Source organism: Xiphophorus maculatus, chromosome 8 (assembly GCF_002775205.1).
Source record: "Xiphophorus maculatus strain JP 163 A chromosome 8, X_maculatus-5.0-male, whole genome shotgun sequence".
In the NCBI taxonomy this organism is placed as follows: domain Eukaryota; kingdom Metazoa; phylum Chordata; class Actinopteri; order Cyprinodontiformes; family Poeciliidae; genus Xiphophorus; species Xiphophorus maculatus.
Window position 1 is genome coordinate 11,887,973 of NC_036450.1, and position 22,970 is coordinate 11,910,942.

The 22,970-nt window shown below is 37.4% G+C and overlaps 2 protein-coding genes across 3 annotated transcripts in view; both read left to right on the plus strand.

Moving 5' to 3' along the window:
• Positions 1-5,727, plus strand: part of LOC102218051 (ciliary neurotrophic factor receptor subunit alpha) — a 202,043-nt gene extending 196,316 nt beyond the window's left edge. For both annotated transcript variants that reach the window (XM_023338805.1, XM_023338806.1), the window contains exons 9-10: positions 2,896-3,022; positions 4,146-5,727. In XM_023338805.1, coding sequence (XP_023194573.1) covers positions 2,896-3,022; position 4,146 — 128 coding nt within the window. In that variant the 3' untranslated portion in view covers positions 4,147-5,727. The remainder of the gene's footprint in view (positions 1-2,895; positions 3,023-4,145) is intronic.
• Positions 5,728-14,954: 9,227 nt separating this feature from the next.
• On the plus strand, positions 14,955-21,175 carry tmem267 (transmembrane protein 267). The gene is made up of 3 exons (XM_005811872.2): positions 14,955-15,029; positions 16,734-17,199; positions 17,284-21,175. The coding sequence occupies exons 2-3, from the start codon at positions 16,792-16,794 to the stop codon at positions 17,617-17,619; spliced, it is 744 nt and encodes a 247-aa protein (XP_005811929.1). The 5' UTR covers positions 14,955-15,029; positions 16,734-16,791; the 3' UTR covers positions 17,620-21,175.
• The last annotated feature ends 1,795 nt before the right edge of the window (positions 21,176-22,970 follow it).

Consider the following 22,970-nt stretch of genomic DNA (forward strand, 5'->3'; position numbering starts at 1 on the left):
GTTAAAAGTGAAAGGAAAAAAAACACCACGCATTCCACATGATGAACCAGCATGCTGCTTTCCTGTTTTAAGGTGTGTTTACTGACCGAAGAAAAAGAAAATCTGATTTTTCGGTGTCTCGTTTGCCGGTCACCAGCCAGGCAGGTCAAGCTGAAAATCGTCCGATTCCGGTCACCTGTCTAAAGGGCATTTTTAGTTTATATCTTGCAATAGGTTTTTTATTTTTATTATTATTTTGCTTTCAGGCAATCTATTCTTTATTTACCTTGCTTTGATGGTATTTATATATACTGTGGTATCAGATCCCTAAAAGAGCGATGTTGAGTTATTTAGTTAAAGCTGTATTTTAGAATGTGGTTGAAACCCAAATCAAATATGTAACAGTGCAATGTTGTTGTAACAATACAACTCTTAACATCAATATCCTGTGATTCATAACACTTAGTTTAAATTTGAATATTGTTGAGTGAAAACAATCACCCTCACCATTTTGCTTTTATAACTTGAATGTGTTTTGGCAGAGAGCTGAGTCTAAATTTGTGTCTGAATATGAATGAATAAATCTTGCATGTCATAAATCATATATATAATTTGTCATTTTTTCCCCCACAAAATGACATTGGTCTGCTGCTGGCCTGTAAAGATGTGTTCATCGTTCACATGTCTGCACTCATAAATAAGGCAATAAGAAGGAAATCTTATTATCTTTTAAAACAGAACACCTGGATTATCACAGATGCTGTATTCATGATTTTCTCACAGCTGTCATTTAAATTTAGATAACCTAAAGCATCAGCGATCAACATAATCTGCATAAACATGGGAGGCTATTGGAGTTCAAGTCATTCAGCATTTTTTTTGTCATATTAGCTTCTCTTAAATGCTTCCTTTCTAGTGTTTTTCTCCATCTTCACCTGTTTTTTTTCTCCTCCTGTGTTTATCAATCTTCCCTCCCTCTCTCCGTTGTCTCATCTCCTCTGTTTACCTGTCCTCACCTCGCTCATTACAATTGCCGTACACCCCATAAATGTCTCTCCTTGTCACCGGCACATTATTTCTGCATAATTTTTTGTTTTCGTCTCCGGTCCTAAGCATAATATTTTGCTGCAGGCCGGAGGCATTGCGCTGTGCTGCTGAACGTGTTAAACGCACCTCGGTTCCCTCTTTCTCTGGCTATTTCACACCTGGCTGCTTCCGTCTAATATATCTCCCGACTTCCCAGCGCAGTACACCACAACAGTCATTAATTGGAAGGAAAAGGAAATCATATACTCTCTTCACAGATCGAGCGGCAAACATCCTGCATGAGTTAATATCATGCATCTGTGTGCTGCCTGCAGCTGTAGCAATAGCACAGTTTTATAAAGCATTAAACTTTGATATTTTAATTCGTCTAGCGGTGTAAAACCAAACTGTAGAACTAAGAAATTCATCTGTGTGTGGGGACTTTTAGCATATATTTATGTTTGCCACAGGCCATTAATTACTCCCTCCCCCCCCACCACTATCCTCCATGAATTCCATCAACTGGTGCCATGAAAAAGCATTTTCTCTCTTAAAGATTGCTTGTGTTTCAGACTCTTTGTCACACTTAAATGGTTCAGATCATTAAATAAATTGTATTACTGCTGGTCTGACTTAATTATATACACCACTATCAGCACCATATCAGATTTCCTTTTTCAGATAATTTTTTTTTAACATTATATTGTGTTTGTTTGACTGAACTGAACCTAAGCAACTGCAGCTTTAGTTGTTCAGAAGTGACCTGGATGAGTAGTCGATGTCCTGTAGTAGTATATTTTCTTGGTCATCCACTCCTTGGAATATAACGGTATAATGGTTCTCACAGCTTTGCAGGAGTATCAAAGACTTAGGAATTATGTTGTCAGATGGATACATGTCATTTATTTATCATCTTTTCTTGAATTTCTTACCGTTCTGAGAGGTTTTAGCCTACTACATGTTGTCAGAAGTGTTTAATTTTAAAGGGGTTCATTGGTTCCACAGGTCTGGCACTGATCTGGCCTGCAATTGTGTTAATTTATTTGGAAGGCATATTGCATATCACTTAACATTTATGGAAATGCACCAGGATTAGCCAATAGGCTAATTGTTATTTATTGTCCTGATCCAGTCCATGATTCAATGAGACAGTGCTTCTTTTTTTTTTCTTTTGGCATAATGCCAGGTTTCTTAGAACTAAGAAAGTCAGGATTATTGATTAGGGTCTTAATCAATGAAATCGTGCTGTGATATTTATTTTATTTACTGCGAAAACAAATATATTTAAAGATTGCAAAAACAGAAGGAATCTTGTAATCTTTTCGCTGCGCATTGCATAATATTTTTAATATAGAACTAAAAGTCTGAACAGCATCTGTTAGATAATTAAATTTAAGTACCAACTGGAAAATATAAATATAGAGTATATATAAATGGATTCTACTGTCCTCTTATAGCTAAATTCATGTGGCCATAATGTACTTTTCCTTCCTTTTTAACTCTTATCTTGTTTTTCCTTGTCATCCTTTTTTTTTTCTTCCACCCAGTTTGCGCTCTATGCAGAATGGAGCTATTTTTTTGTCGTGTTCACTTCATAACTGCTTTGACAAGTCTCCCATTGATTGTGCTTGTAGATTAGAATTGATTTTGCTCTTCCCTGTATTTTCCTTTCTGTTTGCTCTTTCCCGTTATGATGAGCATTTTTGTCACTCCATTCATCACGACGACGGACTGAAAGATTTTCACCCTCAGGATCTGTACTATTGTACTCTGTGCAAATGGGAAGAAAAAAAAAACCTCAGCAAACAGCTAAATAACAAAACCAACTGACCAGGTGTTTAAGGGAATGACTAAAAAAATCTTGTGTGTTTTTGACTCGTTTTTCTGCAGAGACGAAGACTTCTCCCATACCGTCCTCCAAAGCACCGCAGAAGGCCGAGCCTCCGGTGGGCAGAGCTGCCAGGGCCGTCACATTTTTCTCTCCTTTGCTGTTAGGGATGATGCTGTTGTTCATGTGGTGAGCACCAACACACACATGTTCAAATTGATTTTGAACTTCACTGGTACAGTATATATTAACATGTTAATGCATGACTTTATTGTCACAAAAATGTTTCATATTCCAAGAGTAACTCCTGTGTGGGGAGTTTATTTTATGACCACAGGAGATTTTTTTTTTCTTTTTTTTTTTTTTTTTTTACAGTTTCTTCTGCAGAGTCTATTTGAGGTTGAAATGAAATGCAATACGAGTGTCTCTGATTTTGTTTGAAGCCGACACATAGCTTTGGAAATGTAAAAATGCAACTTGCACTTTTCCTCATTTTTTTTTCTTCTTTTTTGTTGACAGCACAGTTTGTATTGGTATTTGATTTGATAGATCAAAACAAAGTAGTGCATACCTGTGAAGAATAAATCCAAAAGGATAAATTGATTTTTCATTTTCTTACAATTGTAAAACAAAGTATAGCTTTCATGTGTAATCAACCTAACTGCACTAGCTCTTTGAATAACCGACTTTCAGCTTCATGTTTCAGGTTTTGCTAGTTTTGCGCTTTGCCAGATTGATTTTTCTTTGTCCATTCTTCTATGCAACACAATTAAGATCAAGCAAGGGATAATATCCATGATCGATTTTCAAATTCTGCCATAGAATAATAGTTGGATTTCGTTTTGACTTTGACTGGGTCACAAAGATATGTCTCTGTTCCTACTGAGTCAAAAGAACCCAATTTAATGATGCTGCCTCTACTATGTTTTACTTCAGGATGCTCAGGCCCATGCTGATATGGAATTTTAGTTTTCCTACACACTTTTACATCGTAGATCTAGGCCTAAAAGTTCACTTTACAGTATGTCTCCTCTTCTTCTCTCTTCCTTTTTGGAAGATTTTTTGAATGTTGAATGATTTTCCTTTGTAATTTGCAAATATCCATAAAGTTGTGTTGGTCTACCACATAAAATCCCAATAAGAAAAAGAAAACACTGGTTTGTGCTTTTTCAACTGCTTCAGTTTCAAGTGGTATGAATACTTTGTCAAGTTACTGCTAATCAGATTGGAGGGTTTATAAAAGGACAAGAGATAGCATTTTTGATGGTTCACAGCTTAAATTGCTTTGTTTTTTTTCTTTCTGCATCTGCAGATGTTTTAGTCCCATGGAGTGACAACAGGTGGGAGGAAGAACAAGATAAAGAGGCGGAGGCTGGTGTTTTTTCTATTTTGCACATGTTTTTGAGGATACAGTGCATTGATCATATCTGTCCATCACACAGTTACTCACCAAAATTTCTTAAGAGGGGAAATCAGACAGTCATTGTTGGCTGACGGGGACAAAGACATTCTTCAGAGGAACTTTTGCAAACGACAACAAGAGCAGCAGCAGAGGCAACAGAACAACCACGACAGCAGCAGCATCAAAGTGATTAATGTTACGCCCCTGTGGCTTCGATGAGCCGCGGCAGACTGATTTGTTGGTTTGTTTGGTTCAGGAAGCTCCTTCTCTGAGCAAGAAAACCAACACATTGTTATTTTTTATTCATTAATTGACTTTCTCCCTTACTTTTTAACTGCAGAGCGCTTCACAGACAAACGCACACTTATCGCAGTCGTGCCTTTGTGTGTGTGGCTACTGTAGCGCCCCCACATACAGCTCAACCATCATGCCAAAGACTCATAAGCACCCCAACCAAGTGGCTCCAAATTCTTTCACTGAGCTTCCCGAAGCTTGTGCCTGTGCTCAAAACGTGTGTGCATATGCAAGTGGAGTGGTGAAGCTGAAAAGTGCTATACGTATCAAACCTGAGGATATTTGCAGCTCCTGTTTGTGTACACACACACACACACGCACGCACGCACACACCATTTAAACAAAGACGCCACTGTAAGCCTCCATCAGACGGTGCTCCGCACGCCTCCGACGCCTGAATCGAACCGTTGGAGGGAGCCTTTGTTCGATCTGGGGACTAACACTTTGAAGAATTCAGTAATGGTAGCTCGACTTATTTAGACCGTTAGCTTTACATTGTGCTTACAGCGACTGATAAGAAGGACCTGGATTGTAAGAAAAAAAAAAAAAAAACAAAGATAAAAAAAATAATTTAAAAAAATAAGGTAAATAAAAATGAAATAAAAATAAAAAGAACAAAAATAAAGTGGTTTTCAGACGGAACATTTGTTTTCTCACAAAGTTGCGTTTGGTTTGACTTTGTTTTTACAGCAACATTGCATTTTGGATCTGACATGAGCTACGGTACGTTGGTTTCTGTTTCTGCTCAATGCTGTAAAAAAACAGTAACATGAATCTGTTTGCTTTCCAAAGTCTGGCGCCTTTACAAACATTTTATTATTTTTCAGTTTACATTTTAATAGCCAATATCAGCAGGTATTATTATGTTATTCAAATGAATATTGATGTGTTTATTGTAATTTTTGAATTTTATGGACAAATAATAAAAAAGATGCATATAGGGCTTTAGTTTTTTGTTTGTTCCCTTTGGTTTTTTCAGACATTCATAATGGCTTACTTTCTTGATTCTATTTTGTAAACTATGATATGTAACTTTAACAATGAACAAAGTTTATTATTTAATATTATTAATAATGATAATAATAATGTATGTATTAGCATTAGAATGTCGTAACCTGTACCTGGGGTCTTTTTTATAGATGTATATACAATGACAGGTTTCAACCATTAAATGTGACCATTTCACAATGAATTCTGATGAACTGGCATCATTTTCATGTCACCTTTTAGAACAGAATACAATGGAAATGTAACAATTTGGTGTATCTCTTTTAATAATCACCTTCAAAGTGTACCGTTTCAAAATTTCATCATACAGATTAATTCCTTCCTCCCCAATTAGTGACCTTAATCACAAAATTAAACAAAACAGATTCTGCATATTGCTCAGAAATATTATGCATTTATAATTTGAAATAATTGTATGGAATAAGACATTAATATTTTTTATCAAGCTAATGACTATTAAGTTTTTGATAAAGGAAAAATACATAAGCCTACCATATAAATCTAAGCTTACTTTTATATTCTACTACTGGATTTCCACTTTTCACTGGGTGGAAACATGTTTGATTAATAAACACTGAAAATCTTTAGACTAATTAGAAATCTGTTTTTATATAGGACTACTGTCTTCTCGTAAGTTCAAAGAAAGTTTCATCACCTAGAATTCAAAATTCTGACATAAAATATTAGAACACTAATATTTTATGTCAGAAAAAGGTAGTGTCTGAGATTTGATCACAAATAAAAATGTAGGACGGTGCTTCATACCGATGCAACAATAATATGTTCATTAAGTGCATGTCGGATACTCAATGGTTATTATTGTTGTGACATATCAAAACTCAATGGTATAAGGCATGTTTATAATAAAATTCATATGCAATGCAGTCCAAAGAGCTTTACTGAACATCAAAGGAAAGTCAGAAAATAGCAAAGCATAACTATAAAAGTGTTGCATAAAAAGCATGTTTAGATAAACGCATAAAAATTTAAATAATTCAACAGTTTCTGCACAGCTAGTTGCTGGTTTTATACAGATGATATTGATATTGTGGCAATTTTGCGACAAGTGGTGGGAAAACCTTTGTTCCAACACCAAAACAAACATGTTTTTAGACATATTGAGCCCAAATGAGCATGGATCTCAATCCATGAATTTCTAAGACCAAAAATAATAGTTTTGGCTTATCTTCATAAAGCTTGAGGAAATTCTGTGAAACAGTATAAAGACAATCGATTCAGCAAAAAGGCAAGCAAAAGTCATAATTCACATACTGGCAACAGGTTAACTGCTGGAATCCGTATATTCTAAAAAAAAAAAAAAATTGTTTTCAACATTGATCCAATCCATTTTATTTATGAAGCACATTAAAAATTATAGTGGACAAAAGTGCTGTACAGAAAAATAAAAAGAATAAAATGCAAAATCAGATTAAAAGGATATAAAATGGTTATGCAGTTAAAACAAATTAAGAACAGTGGAAGAGAACCAAATACATACTGCAAGTAACAACCATATGTTCAACATTTCAAATGGTTTCAAACGCCTGGGAAAATGATGGCAAGAAATATTGAACCAATTCAAACACAGCAGTTATCTGACTAATGTTTGTTTGTTATATTCAGTTAATTTTTTCACAGTGGCTTCGTGAAAAATGTTAAAAAAACACTTTTTTGTCATAAATATCAAGTTGTCAACGCGTGTAAAGTAAAAGGGATCAGCATGAAAACACTGTCAGCAAATCAAGCTCGACTTATGCAGGAGTAAAAGCGGGTGAGTCATAAAAATCTTTATCTTGTGATTCATCGCAGCAAAGATGAGTAGCTTCTGTTCCCTTGCGAGAAAGAGAAGAAGAAGGGGTTTTTATTTTTCGTTCAAATAAGAATGCACTTTGATAAACTCATTCAGATTCTTACATATCTTCCAGACATTGTCATAAAGTCTATTTCACCTCATCTCTGTAATCAAGATGCAGTTTTCATTAGTATATTTATATCATCTTTTTGTTACATCACACATAAAGATAACTGGACCAAATCTTCCTTGAATTGTTTACAAACCAGACATTCTTTTGATATCGCATTTAAAATTTGAGATCATAAAAAATACTATCAAGTATCAGACAAAAAATATTTGAATAAGTTCTACCTAATAACTAGTCGTGCAATTATGATCACTATGCAGAATTATGGTTCAATTAATGCAAGTTGTCTGGATCTTGAAGCAGCCAAACAACCACAAATCGCCACACTGCCACTGTGATTCCTTCCACAACTCCTTCTTTGTGCTCTGGGTTGAATCTGATGGATGCCGATTGATTTCTTTCACGTTTCTAGATTGGGGCAAGGTTTTGCATTTAAGGATCTTTTAATTTATTTCATGTTGTCATACAATTTCCATTTCTTAAGTCTGAAAGTGGTGCAGTAATTAGACCTGTAGCTAGAAATGTAGCTAGAAAAATGTAACTCAGCTTTCGAAAAAGATAAGCTTACTCTAAGTTAAAGGGGTTCATAAAAATAGTCGGATGGTCTAAAAAATTTAAACATGATAAAAAGGAAGCTAGACTTGATCAGTTTCATTATAACATGGTGCTCTCTACACGTACTGTTAGCCCTTGTATAGATGAGTAAAATGCCTAAAAATACATTCCTCCTCCATTCCACTCTAGGTTCTATGTTAATTTAATGCTTTATGACTAAAGTGCCAATTTTGTATTTGATGCAGCCAAACTAATTGGCCTGCTGAAGGAGATTATTTCTCTCACACCCTCTGACTTAATAAAGTGATAATAACATAGCAGGTTGGGAAACCTCCTACAGGTGCTTCAAAATGAACTCTGTTCATGCCTCTGAAAAAATAACAAAGAGGGAAATTTTTTACGGTATTTTGACTCGCAGCTATTCAGCATGTATTATAAATGTCCCACTGGCAAGGGTTAGGGTTGTGAAACAAAAGAGATGAATACACAATTCTGGAAAGATCTTCAACCTTTTTATAACTATTGAATATTATAGCAGATTGTTTCAAAAGAGAAAATAGAAATAGCCACTACTATTCTCTGTTTTAGGAGTATGCTGTACTGTATGTCCATGTATTTTATGGTTTTAGGGACGTTGTTTTGCAATGGATTTTTTCTGCCCTCTCAATGGCTGACAATACAATAAAAAAACACTAAAAACTGTTAGGACATTATCTGCTCTTTGTTGCTGATGTAGTTTCTGAGAAAAACGATGTCCTCGTATGAGCACATTCATTTTAAATGTCAATAGAGCACAATCGTGTCACAATTGAGTAACGATGTGCACAACTCTTTCCTTGGTGCCTGCGTAATTGTGTGCCTGTTTCGAAACAAAATGCTAAACCATAATTGTGCCTGTATGATCAATATGGCTCATTTAATGTGACGCTAACACCTATTGGAAGACGTATGTCGCTTAAAGTTAGAAAAACTCTCCAAACATTTTCTATCCCTGCTGTTTTATATTATTTATTTAAATTCCTGAACACGGCATGAAGCATGAAACATTTCATTTTCAGTCCAAATCTACCTCAAACATTTTTTCCCTGTTGGAACATGTTTAAAGCTAGGAGTGAACGGCTTTGTAACAATTGCGATCTGCCAGTAAGAAGAGAAATACCTTGCATGTAACGCTGCAGTCGAGCTTCCCCTGAGCTACCTTTTGCTCTGCAGCGCTTCGGGTTTGCTCTCTTCAGGTTTACCACCTCTGGCAGATGGGCATTAGCCCTCCTCAGAACTGAGACATGGGGCACGACCTTCATTGGATGCTTTTTCCCACTCTGAAAAGTCAGAGTTGTCATTCTGAGAGAAGAAAATCATGGCCACTTCCAAACAAATTTCAGGAAACTGCGTGATGTTCCTCTTTGGTGTGTCACATACAATGAGGTCCATGTAGTAGTTTATTTTATTTATTTATTTACTGTGATGTTGCCTCTGCAACAAAATCTGAATTTATTTTAAGGTTTTTTTACACACTTTATCACAATTGCAAGGAAGTGTGTTGTTTCTTTAAGAGGGATTTATTCATTTAAACTTTAAGTGGGGAAAAAAGGTAGCAAAACTTTAAAATTGTGGGTAAAACTGATACAAGACTGTTTTGAATCAACTTTCATGCATGTACATTTAAGACGAAGAAAGAAAAAAAAATGCAGGAAAGCGTGATGGAGATGCCTTGGGGTCAAAATTTCCTTTCTGACCTTTTGCTCTCACTCTCCCTGTCTGTCTCTCCTCAGTCTGTCCAACTGTCTGCCTCATCTTTCTCTCAAGCTCTCTTTCTGTCATTATGCTGACAAGCTCTGGCAGGCCGATTTGGAGGCCGAGGACAAATCAATACACCATCTAACAGCTGTCAGCTGGGGTCCTCTGCGTGTGGGGGTGTGTGCAGAGCAGTGATCTGCTGGCGTGGTACCGCATTCATTACTCTTTCCTCTCTTCCGTCCCCGCTCGTATATAGTGGCTGGCCTTTTTCTTTTATTTAATGAGGGTGTCAATGAGAACTCAATTAATATTTACAATGACAATGAATTCAATAAGGAGGGTGCAGAGGACACCGGTTTTATTATCCTTGTCATTGTCAGTGCAGAGAATCTACTGTGGTTTGCTCCTGTAGTCGCAAAACAGGATTTGTGAAACTTGATTTTAAATCTTTAAAACTTTAATTAAATTACAACTGTAATGTCCAGGCTTACCTTCGGTGTCTGCAGCCAGGGAGTGATCCACATTAACCTCAAGTAAATGGGAAGGAGTGTATCGGTGTGTGTGCGTGCCCGCTATCCAGAGCCTGTCAGTTCCAACCGCACTGGCCGGGTCTAATGACTGCTTTGACCTTTCACTGACAACGGGATGAATGGCGTGATATCTGCTTCCCTCTCACCTCTGCACCCGCTTCTGGGCTCTCACCTTTTTTAAATACTTACATCTTACTGCCTCTTTTTCCTCCACTAAAGCTGCTTAGTTGATGTTCTTAAAATTCTTTCATATAAGAATCTCAATGCATGGTTTTCAATTCCTCTATATCGTTCTTCTATGGAAGCTGGATTTCTGAATTTTAGTTTTTTAAACTTCTTTTGTTTTGTTTTGCTCACTAGCAGCAGTATGTTGTTTACTGTTGTCATCTGTGGTCAAACAAAGTTTGTTAAAATTGTGAACGTTGAATGCACTAGGAAAACTTCTCGAACAGAAATCAAATGCTATCCAACCTCTACACGTGATGGTTTATTACAGTTTTTCATTTTTTTTACCAGTTTTTTTTTGGGGGGGGGGGCATTTGTTAATTTTTGCAAAGAATTAAGCAGTGCATAACACTTAAGTGGAAAGAATTTGATAGAGTTTTTTTTATGTATTTTGCTTAAAAATAATTGTTGGTTGTAATATGCTTTTATATTGACTCAATAAAACATTGAACTTTGTGTTTGTTACGTTAAAAGGTTCAAGGGATTTGAATATTTTGCAAGGAACTGATGGTAATAAATACAACTAAGATTATACGTTAAATCACCATGAAGTAAAAAAAATATCCAACTCAATCAAAAAAAAATTCTTAAACACTTTTAATGTATTTAATAAAAACAGTAGCATTCAGTAGATACAAACAGAAAAGCAGACCAAAATCACAACATCTAAACAAACTGTAAATATTACTATAAATGATAATGAACCCTATTGTGAATGAATCAACGAAGTGAAAAGTCGCTTCTGTGTTTTTTTTTTTAATTTTTTTATGAGGAAACATCACAGGTCGATAGGAATTAATGGACTGGAATTAAAGTGATTTGTTGTTTGTCCACTAGAGGGAAGCAGAAACACTAAGCAATTCCATGCTCTGTCTATGGTGCTGAAAGGCACTTAAATCTCCGTGGTTCTCTCCAAGGTGCTGAATCATACAAAGCTTTTGAATATTATAAACTAAGGTTCATATCGAGGGTCTCTTGTGTTCATGTTAGCAGCAAAACTCAGCACTGTTGCTAGGACACCGGGTCTTTCATATTTATTACATATTTGCAAGAGGGCGGAATAAGGACAAGATCAAAACTGGTGAAAAATTTCTTGTCCAACCACATATCTTAAATGGAAGAAAACAGGCAACCCATTCACAACTAGCTTCATTAGTGGGACTTAGAATCAAACCAATGTAAATGATCTTTGCGATAACTTTGCAGCAGTTATCGCAAAGATTGTTTGGGAGGTGTTTTTTCCCCCATGCCAAACTCATGATAATCCTAAATTCTGAAAAAGGCCAGTGTAATAAAGTAGTTGGTGATTTTCTTTGATGCTGAAATTGCAGTATAAAATATGCAGGCTTGATAAGTCACATGACTTCTGAGTCATCTCATCTCCCTCTTTGTACGTCCTCAAAATTAAGATGGCTCATTGTGAAGCAGAGCAACAACAATCCAGCACATCAAAGGCAGAGACGGGTCCTTCAAATGACAAAGCAGATGTGCGCCGCGGCTCCGCTCCATATGCAGATGTGGGGGGAAGCAATAAGTAGAACGAATATCAGAGATTAGACAGAACATAATTAGAAACAAAAGAAAAACAAGCTCCTGAGTAAAATATGGAATCCTTAATGACGGCCCACAGAGATACGATTAAGCAAACGATTGTAATAAAGACATTTCATTAAAAGGGATTAAACTTGCCTTACACAATCCCAGATATTTAATAAGAGACATCATTAAAATTGGATTTTTCATATGAGAAGTGAAATTTAAATTTATCGCCTGCCAAGTTTCAGCATTCAAGCAGATGAATCTATTTTAAAAATCTTCCACTCAGCAGGTTTGCCTAAAATTAACTGCAGGAGCTAATATCATCTGCCAGTCACAATTTAGTGCTGGACTCACTCTGCCTGAAAGCTTGACTCTGGAAATACCATTTTTATCTGAACTAATGGTGTAATATTTCCCACAGGCATCATTTTGGATTTGGATTGAAGGAAAATTCCTTCTTTTGATTAATGATTAGATTAGATTCTCATTAAATGTCCACTGATCTTTCATCAGTTTACTTCTTTATCTGATCATTTTAGAGTTAATCAGTGCCAAGTCATTGTTATGTGGTCTCCTGCCCCCTCTTGTGGTAAATATTTTACATTTTATATGCAATTTTTAATTTGCATCTCTTTTAGATAAATTAAACTTTGTTATCAAGAGATACATAACTACTGTCACAAAAATCATTCTTATTTTTCACCTGCTACCCATGGCCTCCCTACAGATTTCTTTTGATTTTGCTTAAATGCTTCAGATCATCAAATAAAATTTTATATTCAATAAAGAAACACAGTAAATATTGACTAAGCAGCAAAAGCTATCCAAACTGACATGGCCCTGTGTTAAAAAGAAGAAGAAGAAGAAATCGCACCCTAAACTCAGATCTAGTTGAGCTACTGAATAGCAACGACTGACATCAAATGTTTATAACTGGCAGTGTGTTCTGGTCATTTTTCTTTTGCAGAAATAATTCATTTTATCCATGATCGATGTGGAGAGCCCTCTAACAGGGAGGCTATTTTTGTCCAGTCTTTATCTAACTGTTCAATCTTGAACACTGACTTTACCTGAGGCCAGTGCGACCTGCAGAGTTTCCTGTTTTATTTAGTGTTGGTTGGGACTTCCTGGTTCAGTCTTTGATGTATATTATTGGACTGTTTTTTTTGGTTGACCAGCCTCTCCTGGACGGGTTTACCAGTGCTGCATAATTTCTTGTGTTGTAAATAAATACACCCACTTTGGTTAGCTTTGAAATAGCTTTGCTACACTTTGTTTTCGTTTTTCTACTTAATTGGAATATTTTTGAAATGATGCTCTGCTTTTGGAAATCTTTCAAGAGGGCTTGTGTTTAAATTAATTGTTAAATTTCCAGGTCACATAAAAATCAGGAATGAGCTTGACTGGTGAAATTCAATCCAGCTTTCAAAAAATTTTTATTCAATCACAATTAATTAACAATGGGGGTTAAGTGCTTTTTCTCATACTGTCCAGTCAGTTTATATAGGCCCCCAGCCTCCTTAGTGAATAAAATCAAGAAATCTGTATGAGGGCAAACATTTATTGACTCAACTACACAAAGTAAAACAAATATGACTCAAACCAGCCCAAAGCAGTGATCTCTAATCCCAACAACATATATTAGTGTTGAAAGACGTTATGGTCTTTAGTAGAAAGCAGCACTCAAAGACCCAAGTGAAAGAAAGATGTTACCAGAGAAAATATGAAGGTCATTTTTAAATTTATCCAATGTGAATTTGATACTTAAATCCTGACTAATTTCATGAGTTGCCTGAAGACACATTCTTATTTATTTATTTTTCCTAAAAGCTTAATGGCAAGCGCGAGGTCCTGGCAGTCCACAGCTATGCCTTGCCAGTAATCAGTTATTCTGTTGGGGTAATAAGTCAGCCAACGAAGGAAATGCAGACCACAGATGAAAGCTGCTCATGAAACATGAAAGCTACTCACAATGCTTAGTGAATTCCACTCGAAATCCAGTATCCACAGGCTATATATTGTACACTAAGTGCAAAGAAGGAGGCAGATGAATAGCAAGCATCAGAGCCACTATCCGAGATGAAACATCTATACTCTAAGAATATATCAGGAAGATGGCCCCAAGGAAAGTAGAGCTCAGTGAATATCCCAGACAAAAGAAGCTGAAAGAGACAGAATGAGAAAAACCATCATAGAAGGAAAAACCTTGAAAACATCCTGTACATAAAAACCTGTTTCAATCATCAAAGGCAAAACAATATTGATAAAAATAATAGACTTTACCTTCTTGTTTTGCAGGTAAAACTTTCTCATGCATTAATGAACAATTATTTTGCTGAAGGCTGAATGAAGGCTAAACTATTATCACCGGATCCCACTCATTCAAAAAGTAAGGTTTTATGACACAATACCGTGCAAATGTAATAAATTAGGGTCCCGAAATCATTACACCCTCTATGTAGGAGGTGTGGCCTGTACATCACCTGCAGAAAGTACTGTGTTATGAGCTTTTTATTAAGGAAACCATAGATGTGATGTGCTTAAGTGTGCAATGCGTCCATGAAATCTGGTTGTCTCCCTGAGGGTTAAGTCCCTCTTATTTTCAAAGAATGTTTTAGTTTAGAAGGTGGTGTTGGTAATGTGTTTTTTCCCATCTAAATATGGTTTTTGTTGAAATGCATATATTTTAAGCATTATTATTTCTCTGTTTGCTGGCCCTAAACAACTAAAAATAATATCCCAATGGATCAAACTATACATGATAGTTTGCTTTGATAGTAAATTGAGAAATGTTGGTATATTTTAATGGTTCTTACAGCAATATTCACAATCCTTCCAAATCCGATAAGTACGAGACGCTGTGCTTATTATTCCACCAATGAGCAGTAGGTGGCAGCAACGTGTAGCGTGGAAGACTCTTGCAAAATACAGCAGAAGAAGACCCGGAAGCCCTAGCAGCAGGGTATTTGAGGCTGTGCTATGGGGTGAGTAACTTGATATGTTTCAACTAGTTGCTCTTAATCACTTCCAAGTGATAAAATAAGCAAATGTTAAATATTGTGAAACGAAGCGCGTCCTGTCGCGTCATTCGTGAAGGAGACTGTTGACTGCATCCAACGCTGACAGCTGCTGTCCGCCGCCTACACAAAGCAACATCTTGTTCATCACCGCTAGCTCTCAGTCAGCGTCACTAATGTCCCTGTAGCTCGATGAAATGCGCTTTAAGGACAAGTATTTGTGTCCAGCTCTCTCTAAAATTGAGGTGTGGTTGCAGGATCGACGGTGAGGCTGGGATATAAATAACAGCTAATTATTTTTTACGCACTGGATCTTACAGTCAGGCTGTGCTTAACTGTGGGAATGAATGAGGCTGTCCCACATTTCAGCCAGTTACATCAGACTCGGAGACATTTTCTTACATTCCCTCAGGGTTTACTCTGACATGACTTAAGCTATTGTTTGAGCATTAATGGTTTGCTTACAGTGCCTTGCAAAGCCATACCTATGGATTGAGTTGTATAATACGTAACCACGAACGTCATTGTATTTTATGGGGAATGAATGTGATAACTGACAAAAGGTGTTCAATTTTAATTTATGGCTGGTTAACAGCCATCTGAATCAGGTGTGTTTAAAAAAGGGAAACAGGCAGCGTGCCTTGAGGACAAGGGTTGAGGAAACACTGGCATATCACGTCAGATCCCAATAAAATATATGTTTATATTTATTACATGACCAAATAAGAAAAATATGTCATTGGGTGTCAGCACTTTTGCAAAGTGTGTTCTTTTAAAAATGAAAAAATTGGTTGACATCTTAAATCTAACGGCAGCTGCCTGTACTATATTACTTAAAGCAGTGGTGCCCAAAGTCAGTCTTTAAGGGCCGGCATCCTGCATGTTTTAGTTCTCTCCCTGCTAGTAGTAACAACCTTTTCAGCAAGTCAGTTTTCTTCTTAGACCTTCTAATGAGCCATCATTTGATCCAGGTACGTTAAACCAGGGAGAGAACTAAAACATGCAGGATACCGACCCTTGAAGACTGACTTTGGGCACCACTGTCTTAAAGGAATGTAGACAAGATCCAGTAAAATAATTTTAGAAAAGAACTAAAAGCAAGCTATGAAAGACACCTCATCTTTCAGTTAATCGTGTTCTGTTTTTGAGAATCACCTGTTTGGTGCTGGAATGAGAGTTGAAATTAGGCTTGAAAGGAGGGTTGGATTTAGGGTGTGATTAAGAACTCTGAGTTGGTGGGTGAGTGTTTTTTTTTTTAAGAGTGATTGTATTAAATCTGTAAAAGATATGAAAAAGTAGTTTTCAGACATGAAGTTTGAATGGTGTTTCTAGGTGAAAGTACTTGGAAGTAGTTGGCTGTGAAGGAGCGCAAAGTTTGTAGCAGAATTTTTCAGAAATGATGGGATGTTTCATTCATTTCAATGGTGCACAAGATGATCACAAAAAGCTGAATTTTTCATAAACCGTAGCTGATGTTAATACCAAGACCAAAAGATAACACTCACACTAATTAGGAGTGTACATTTCTGTGAAGATAGGTCTTAAATTACATTCACAATTGTCTCAAATTTGAGTTGGTGAAACCTGCAGACACCCTGCTACGGTGTTCTTCTGTAGTTTATGTTTCATTCCACAAATTAAATCCTTCCTTTCTCTCTCCCTCTTCTGCAGTCTGCCTTAATCTTGCTGATCTTCTCTGACGATAGGCTCCCCTTAGCCACCTTTTGACATGCAAGGCTTTTACTCCAAGCTCAACTCGTCCCCCTCCTCGTCTCCCCTGCTGGGGGTGGGCCTCAGGGCGGACGGCGCTCGGGTGCCTCTGAGCTTGGCCGTGGAGGCGGAGAAGGCCCAGGCGCTCCTGCAGACTTTCAGCTCCGCCTCTCTGTTGGCTTCGGCCGGACTCGGGGTGTTCTGTGTGGTGGCGGATCACGCGCTCCAGCTGTCTGCCATACAGCAGCACCTGTGGCTGCGTGCTGCCTTGGACAACGCCACACACGGATTGGTGGGGCTGTGGTCATGGGCTGTTGTGATTGGACTGAGGAAAAAGAGTGATTTATATGAAGTGCTGCTGGCGGGCCTTCTGGCATCCATTATAGACTTGGACCATTTCTACATGGCTGGATCTCTGTCTCTCAAGGTCAGAGCTGTGCTACTCCTCACGTTTGTTTAGGCCAAGTGAGATCATATCAATAATCTAAAAGTATCTAATTTCCTCCTCCAGGCTGCCGTGTCGCTGCCCCAGCGGCCTCCTCTCCACTGCTCCTCCCTTATCCCCGTAATCTGCCTCACCCTCCGCTTCCTGATGTGGCTTGGCCGCCTCAAAGACGCTTGGTGCTCCTTGCCATGGATGCTCTTCATTTCCATGACGTCTCACCACGTGCGGGACGCCGTGCGCCATGGCCTGTGGGTGTGCCCGTTCGGCAACACGGCACCCGTCCCCTACTGGCTGTACGTCAGCACCACGGCGACACTTCCGCACCTGTGCTCCGTGCTCATGTACCTGACGGGAACCAGGGACGTGATCTCGACCAAACATGGCGTTGCGATTGACGTGTAGATGTGTCAGTTATCCCTGGAGGAAAACATTGTCGACAGTTTGAAACATTCAAATACTTGAAGTGACTGAAGAAAAATTTCCAACACTTGAAAGATTGAGATGTTTTTTTTTGTTTGTTTGTTTTGTGTTTTATTTATTTGAGAACAGTTTTGCAAAAGCAAACAACTATATCTATAGTTCCAGTCAGACCTGTACAGAGACACACAAGCATTGGGTTAGCCTGATGATTCAGTCTGCTCCTTTAATAATAATAATAAAAAAGAACAGAACTGGATGCAGAAGTTTAAATTTGTTCTTGATTATTATTATTTTCTTTAATCCACACAGGATCATAAATACAATCTCTACATATGTTCACCTCTTTGTGGTATCAACCAGGTTCTGGCTGGATTTTGACTTCTCTTCTTTTCAAGAGCGGTAATTGAAATACTTTTGCTTGATGTCACGGACCCACCTTTTACGCATGGCTAAAATGTTTTAATATTGTTTAGATCAGGGCCAAAACCAGTTTGAATTTCTGCTGGAGATTATCGTCCTCATAAACACCCCACATTTGTCCAAGTTTTATGGCTGGAGTTTAACTTAGAAATTGCCTTCCTGTGCAATTCTGCTTGATTCTAATGTCACTTCAGTGATCTGCCTGGGTTTTCTCCCATTCACTTGGATTTCTCTGGTAGACTTCAACTGTGCCAATCAGCAAACAGAAGGAAAAGCTGTGAATGATGAAGCCAATTTAGAAATTATAATATGTCTGTAGTTTTAGACATAACTACATTGGCAGCGGAGGCATTGAACAAAGCCATTCAGTCCATGTTGCCAACGCTTCCTCAACTCGGCACTTCTGTCTTTGCAGTCGAGGATGGATGATTTCAGCGCAGGCCGTTTCCTGTACGCTTCATTGCGTCGAATACTCACATTACATATGTCATGGCCAAACGTTAGCGATTGGGTACAATTTAAAATCTCAACGGAGTCCATACCTGCAGAAAGCAATCATTTCTCAGTAACCGAGGGTCCAGACCATCTTTATGAAACAAGATGTAAAACAAAGGGCTGGTCTTTACCAGGCCAGGAATTTGAAGGATGCTGTCTTGGTCTCCATTCTCTATGATGATGTAAACCTTGCTTCATTGTGGACAGTGACACTGGTCCACCACTTTTCAGTTGGTAAAACATTGAGCATTGTTCCTAAACATTCTAATATTTTATCTCAAGATGACAATTTGGGTCAGATGGTTGAAACTTTGACTCAGGTATCCCAAACATACATCAAAACTACTTTTGGAAGACCAACATTTGGCTTCTGGAATGGCTCAGACCATAATCCTGTTGAAAGGCAACCAGTTTATAAAGGCACAAATTCCTGCAAAAACGTTCTAGATTTTGATATTAATAGACGTGACAAATATTTTGGGGAGAGTATGTATACATTTGAGCTTGTAAGTAAAGCTTTAGTCCTGTGGATTCAAGGAAATACAAAATTCTTTAAGTTGCTACAGTTCTGTTGGATGGTAATTTCACCTTATGAAATAAACAGTTCAAATACAAAACAAAATTTTGAATATTTATGCTTATGAGTTGAAGTACATCTCTGACCAGAACTGTATTGTACTTTGAGTAAAGGAACATTCCAAAATGGGTGCCAATCTTGGATTATTATGAAATGTCTCTTTGTGGATACTTGTATTTAAATCTTTATCTGCAAAGTAATTTTCTCTGAAGTGACTCTTTCCAGTGACTGTTATATACCAGCTCCGACACGTGTAAGAAATTTCCAGAATACATTTCCACAACACCTGGGCTTTGAGATTCTCACAGTATGGCAGAGAAAAATGTATAAAATAAGTTTTAATTTTCAATGGAAGTTGGAAAATAATATTTTTTTCAGTCTGGTGACTGCTTTGTCATTCTTTGCTGCCCTCTACAGGAGTCACTGGTCACTGCAGCACATTCCCTTTCATCTGATCAGGGCGTTTAGCCATATGGATTGTATGATCAGTAATTTTTGTGGTTGTATAGGCGGGACTTTGTGAAAACCTTAGTTTATGTTGAAACTGGTAACCGACCCATGCCTGATCTGGACCAATCAGTGAAGAATTTTACAATTCAGCCTCAACAACTCAAGGAAAAGCCAACCAAAGCTCGACCACAGGCTGTTATGAAACTCACATACAATGTGTCATCATTTTTCCGATGGAGATAGTTTAGCTTTCAAAGCACATGTATAGATTTTGAAGATTTTCTGTCTGACTTCAACCAGTGACATCCATTTTAATCACCACGACACAAAATTGCCTATAATATTATGTAACTGTTACAGTATAATTGTCCCTTCACCTTCAGCTGACTCTTCATTGTTATGCTTGGAGAAGCCATTCTATCTAACCAGCAGTAACTTGCTACTGTCTGAGCCTTTTGTCTTTTTGGCTTTCAGTGTCATCTCCTTCAGACACGGACTGTTTCACTCTTCTGATTGTTTACTTCCATCGTTTAAGCATTTGGTTATTTTGCCAATCACAAATCTGAAATATGCTGGATTTTTATTTTACTTTTTGAGTAGGGTGTTCATAACATTGCCACATGTTTTGTTGGTATGAAGAAACATTCACATTACTATCAACAAAAAACAGTTAAAAAATGAAAAGAAAAAAAAAACATTTACAGGTAGTCTAGTGAAATAGGTGTACAGTGAAAACACACATTCCTAAGCAGTATTATTAACACTAGAATTTTGCATAACATAGTGATGAGCTTGAGGGGTGTATTGTTTGATTGTAAGGTATCATGGGTATGATGTATTTCTCTCCTGCTGTGTGTATTGTAAATGTAAACATTTTAAGCAAGGTGAGTTTTTTTTTTTTTTTGTTGGCTTTTTTTGCCTTTTTTTGGATTGAGAAAGCGGATGTATTAATGCCTCTTGTCCACTAGAGGGCTCCTGGAGTTTACGTATTACTGTACTGCTAAAAGTTTCTTTTCAAGCATTAAGTTTCTAAAATAATACAAAAACGATTGAGGGCAAGTTAGATTAAATTTTCACAGCTTATTTTATATATTTATTTAAAAAATCATCTTTTTATTGCATGAGAGTATCTGATTTGTATCTGTCTCGTTTTGTTGGTGGCATCATTAATATTTGATTGACAGACATCCTTCATATTTGTTGAGGTACTCTGAACATTAGTAGAGAATAACAGTTGCTTAACACTGGAACTTTACCTTAAAGCTAAAGAAAGATGTGAGCACTGCAAGTGTTTTTGTCACACACCTCTGCACCGGTGTATGTGAAACGTTTGTGTTTGTGGTATGAGTTTATTTGCCATGCTATTTAAAATGCATTTTTTCCAGTAAAAATATTTTACTGCTGCTTATTTTCTGTTTTATCTTTGACTGATTTTGATGTGTTGAATATTTGCACTTTAAGTATTTAAAATGTGAAATATACTTAATTTTTGTTTGAGTGCTTTTGTAAAGAAGGGGTCTTTAGTATGAAGAACAAATGCAGAGTACCTAGTTAATTCTAGTGTTGTTCTTTTATCTCAATAAAAGATATCCTATATAAATGTTACTTTGTATTTTTTTTTTAGTTCCCTGCTAACTGTAAGGCCAATTTTCCTGAGGCCTGAGTGTATTTTGAATGGTCACTTTAAGGCATCCATGTAATTATTGTCATGTTTGAGTAATTTCATTACAGTTCTAAGAGAGCAACTATGTTTGCTCTCGCATAAAGCGCAGGAAGAAAATGGCAGAGTAAAATTTGATGTGTATTCCTAGATCTCAGAAATACATTTCATATTCTAAAACAGGGCTGAGTAATTCGCCATGACAAGTTATAAGAGAAATATTAATACAGATTAAATTCTTATTCTCAAAAGGATAACTGTAAAGATGACTAAAATAGATGTAAAGTGAACTAAGCAGTATTATAATTGGGAAGCAGCAGCAATGTTTTAGTTAGAAGAGCTGTTTAAGTATTGAATTTAAATTATTCTAAATATTCAAAATATTTTCAGGATTAATATCTTTTTGTCTGCAATGGACTAGCGATCTGTCCAGGGTGTACTCCGCCTCTCGCCTGAAATGTCTCGCTGGAGTTGGGCACCAGCACCCCTCCAACCCAACCAGGGACAAGGGTGTAAGTAAATGGATGGATGAACAGATCGATGTCTTTTCTTGTAAATCGGATTTTTGAAGTAAGTGAGGATTATATGAGTAAGATGCAGAAAAAGTAGATAAACTATTCTTTCATAACATTAGCAAATGGTATTCTGTTGAAGTCCCTTTAGTCTCCCCTATTAGACATCAGGGTTGGAAGGAAGATTGGGATTAGGGCTAGAAATGGGTTTGCTATAAGGGTTGAAATTTGGATGAATTAGGGTTTGAAGGGAAGGTTGGAGGGCTGCACAGTGGCGCAGTTGGTAGCACTGTTGCCTTGCAGCAAGAAGGTCCTGGGTTCGATTCTGCATGGAGTTTGCATGTTCTCCCTGTGCATGCGTGGGTTCTCTCCGGGTACTCCGGCTTCCTCCCACAGTCCAAAAACATGACTGTTAGGTTAATTGGTCTATCAAAATTCTCCCTAGAGGTGAGTGTGTGTGTGTGTGAATGGTTGTTTGTCCTGTATGTCTCTGTGTTGCCCTGCGACAGACTGGCGACCTGTCCAGGGTGTACCCCGCCTCCCACCCGGAACGTAGCTGGAGATAGGCACCAGCAACCCTCCCGACACCATTAGGGACAAAGGGTGAACAGAAAATGGATGGATGGATGGATGGATGGATGGATGGATGGATGGATGGATGGATGGATGGATGGATGGATGGTTGGAATAACGGCTGAAAGCAGGATAGAAATTAGGGTTGGAAGGAGGTTTGATTTAGGGTTTGAGAGTGGGTTGGAAGGGGCATTTGAACTCTAAAGCTAGGGTTAGAATTAATTTGAAAGAAGGATTTGAATTAGAGTTGGAAGGAGGGTTGGAATTAGGGAAACTTGGAGTAAGTTGTTATGAGAAATAGAAATAGGGTTGGAAGGAGGGTTCAAGTTAGGGTTTGAAAGCAGGTTGGAAGGAGCATTGGAAGCCTAAAATTAGGGTTGGATGTGGTGTTGGAAGGACTTTTGGCAGGAGATTTAAAATTTTGGGGTAGAAGAAGAGTTTGGAGGAGGGGTGAAAGTAGGGCTGCAATTAGGGTACGGGTTGCCCCAAACCGTCAATTATTGGGCAAATGTTTTTGTTTTTTTTCTGAAGATTGAGCATAAAAATAAAGCATTTACAGGTAGTCTAGTTAAATAGATGTGAAGTGAACTAAGCAGTATTATTAACACTAAAATTGTCCATTACATGCAGCATAGTGATGGGCTGT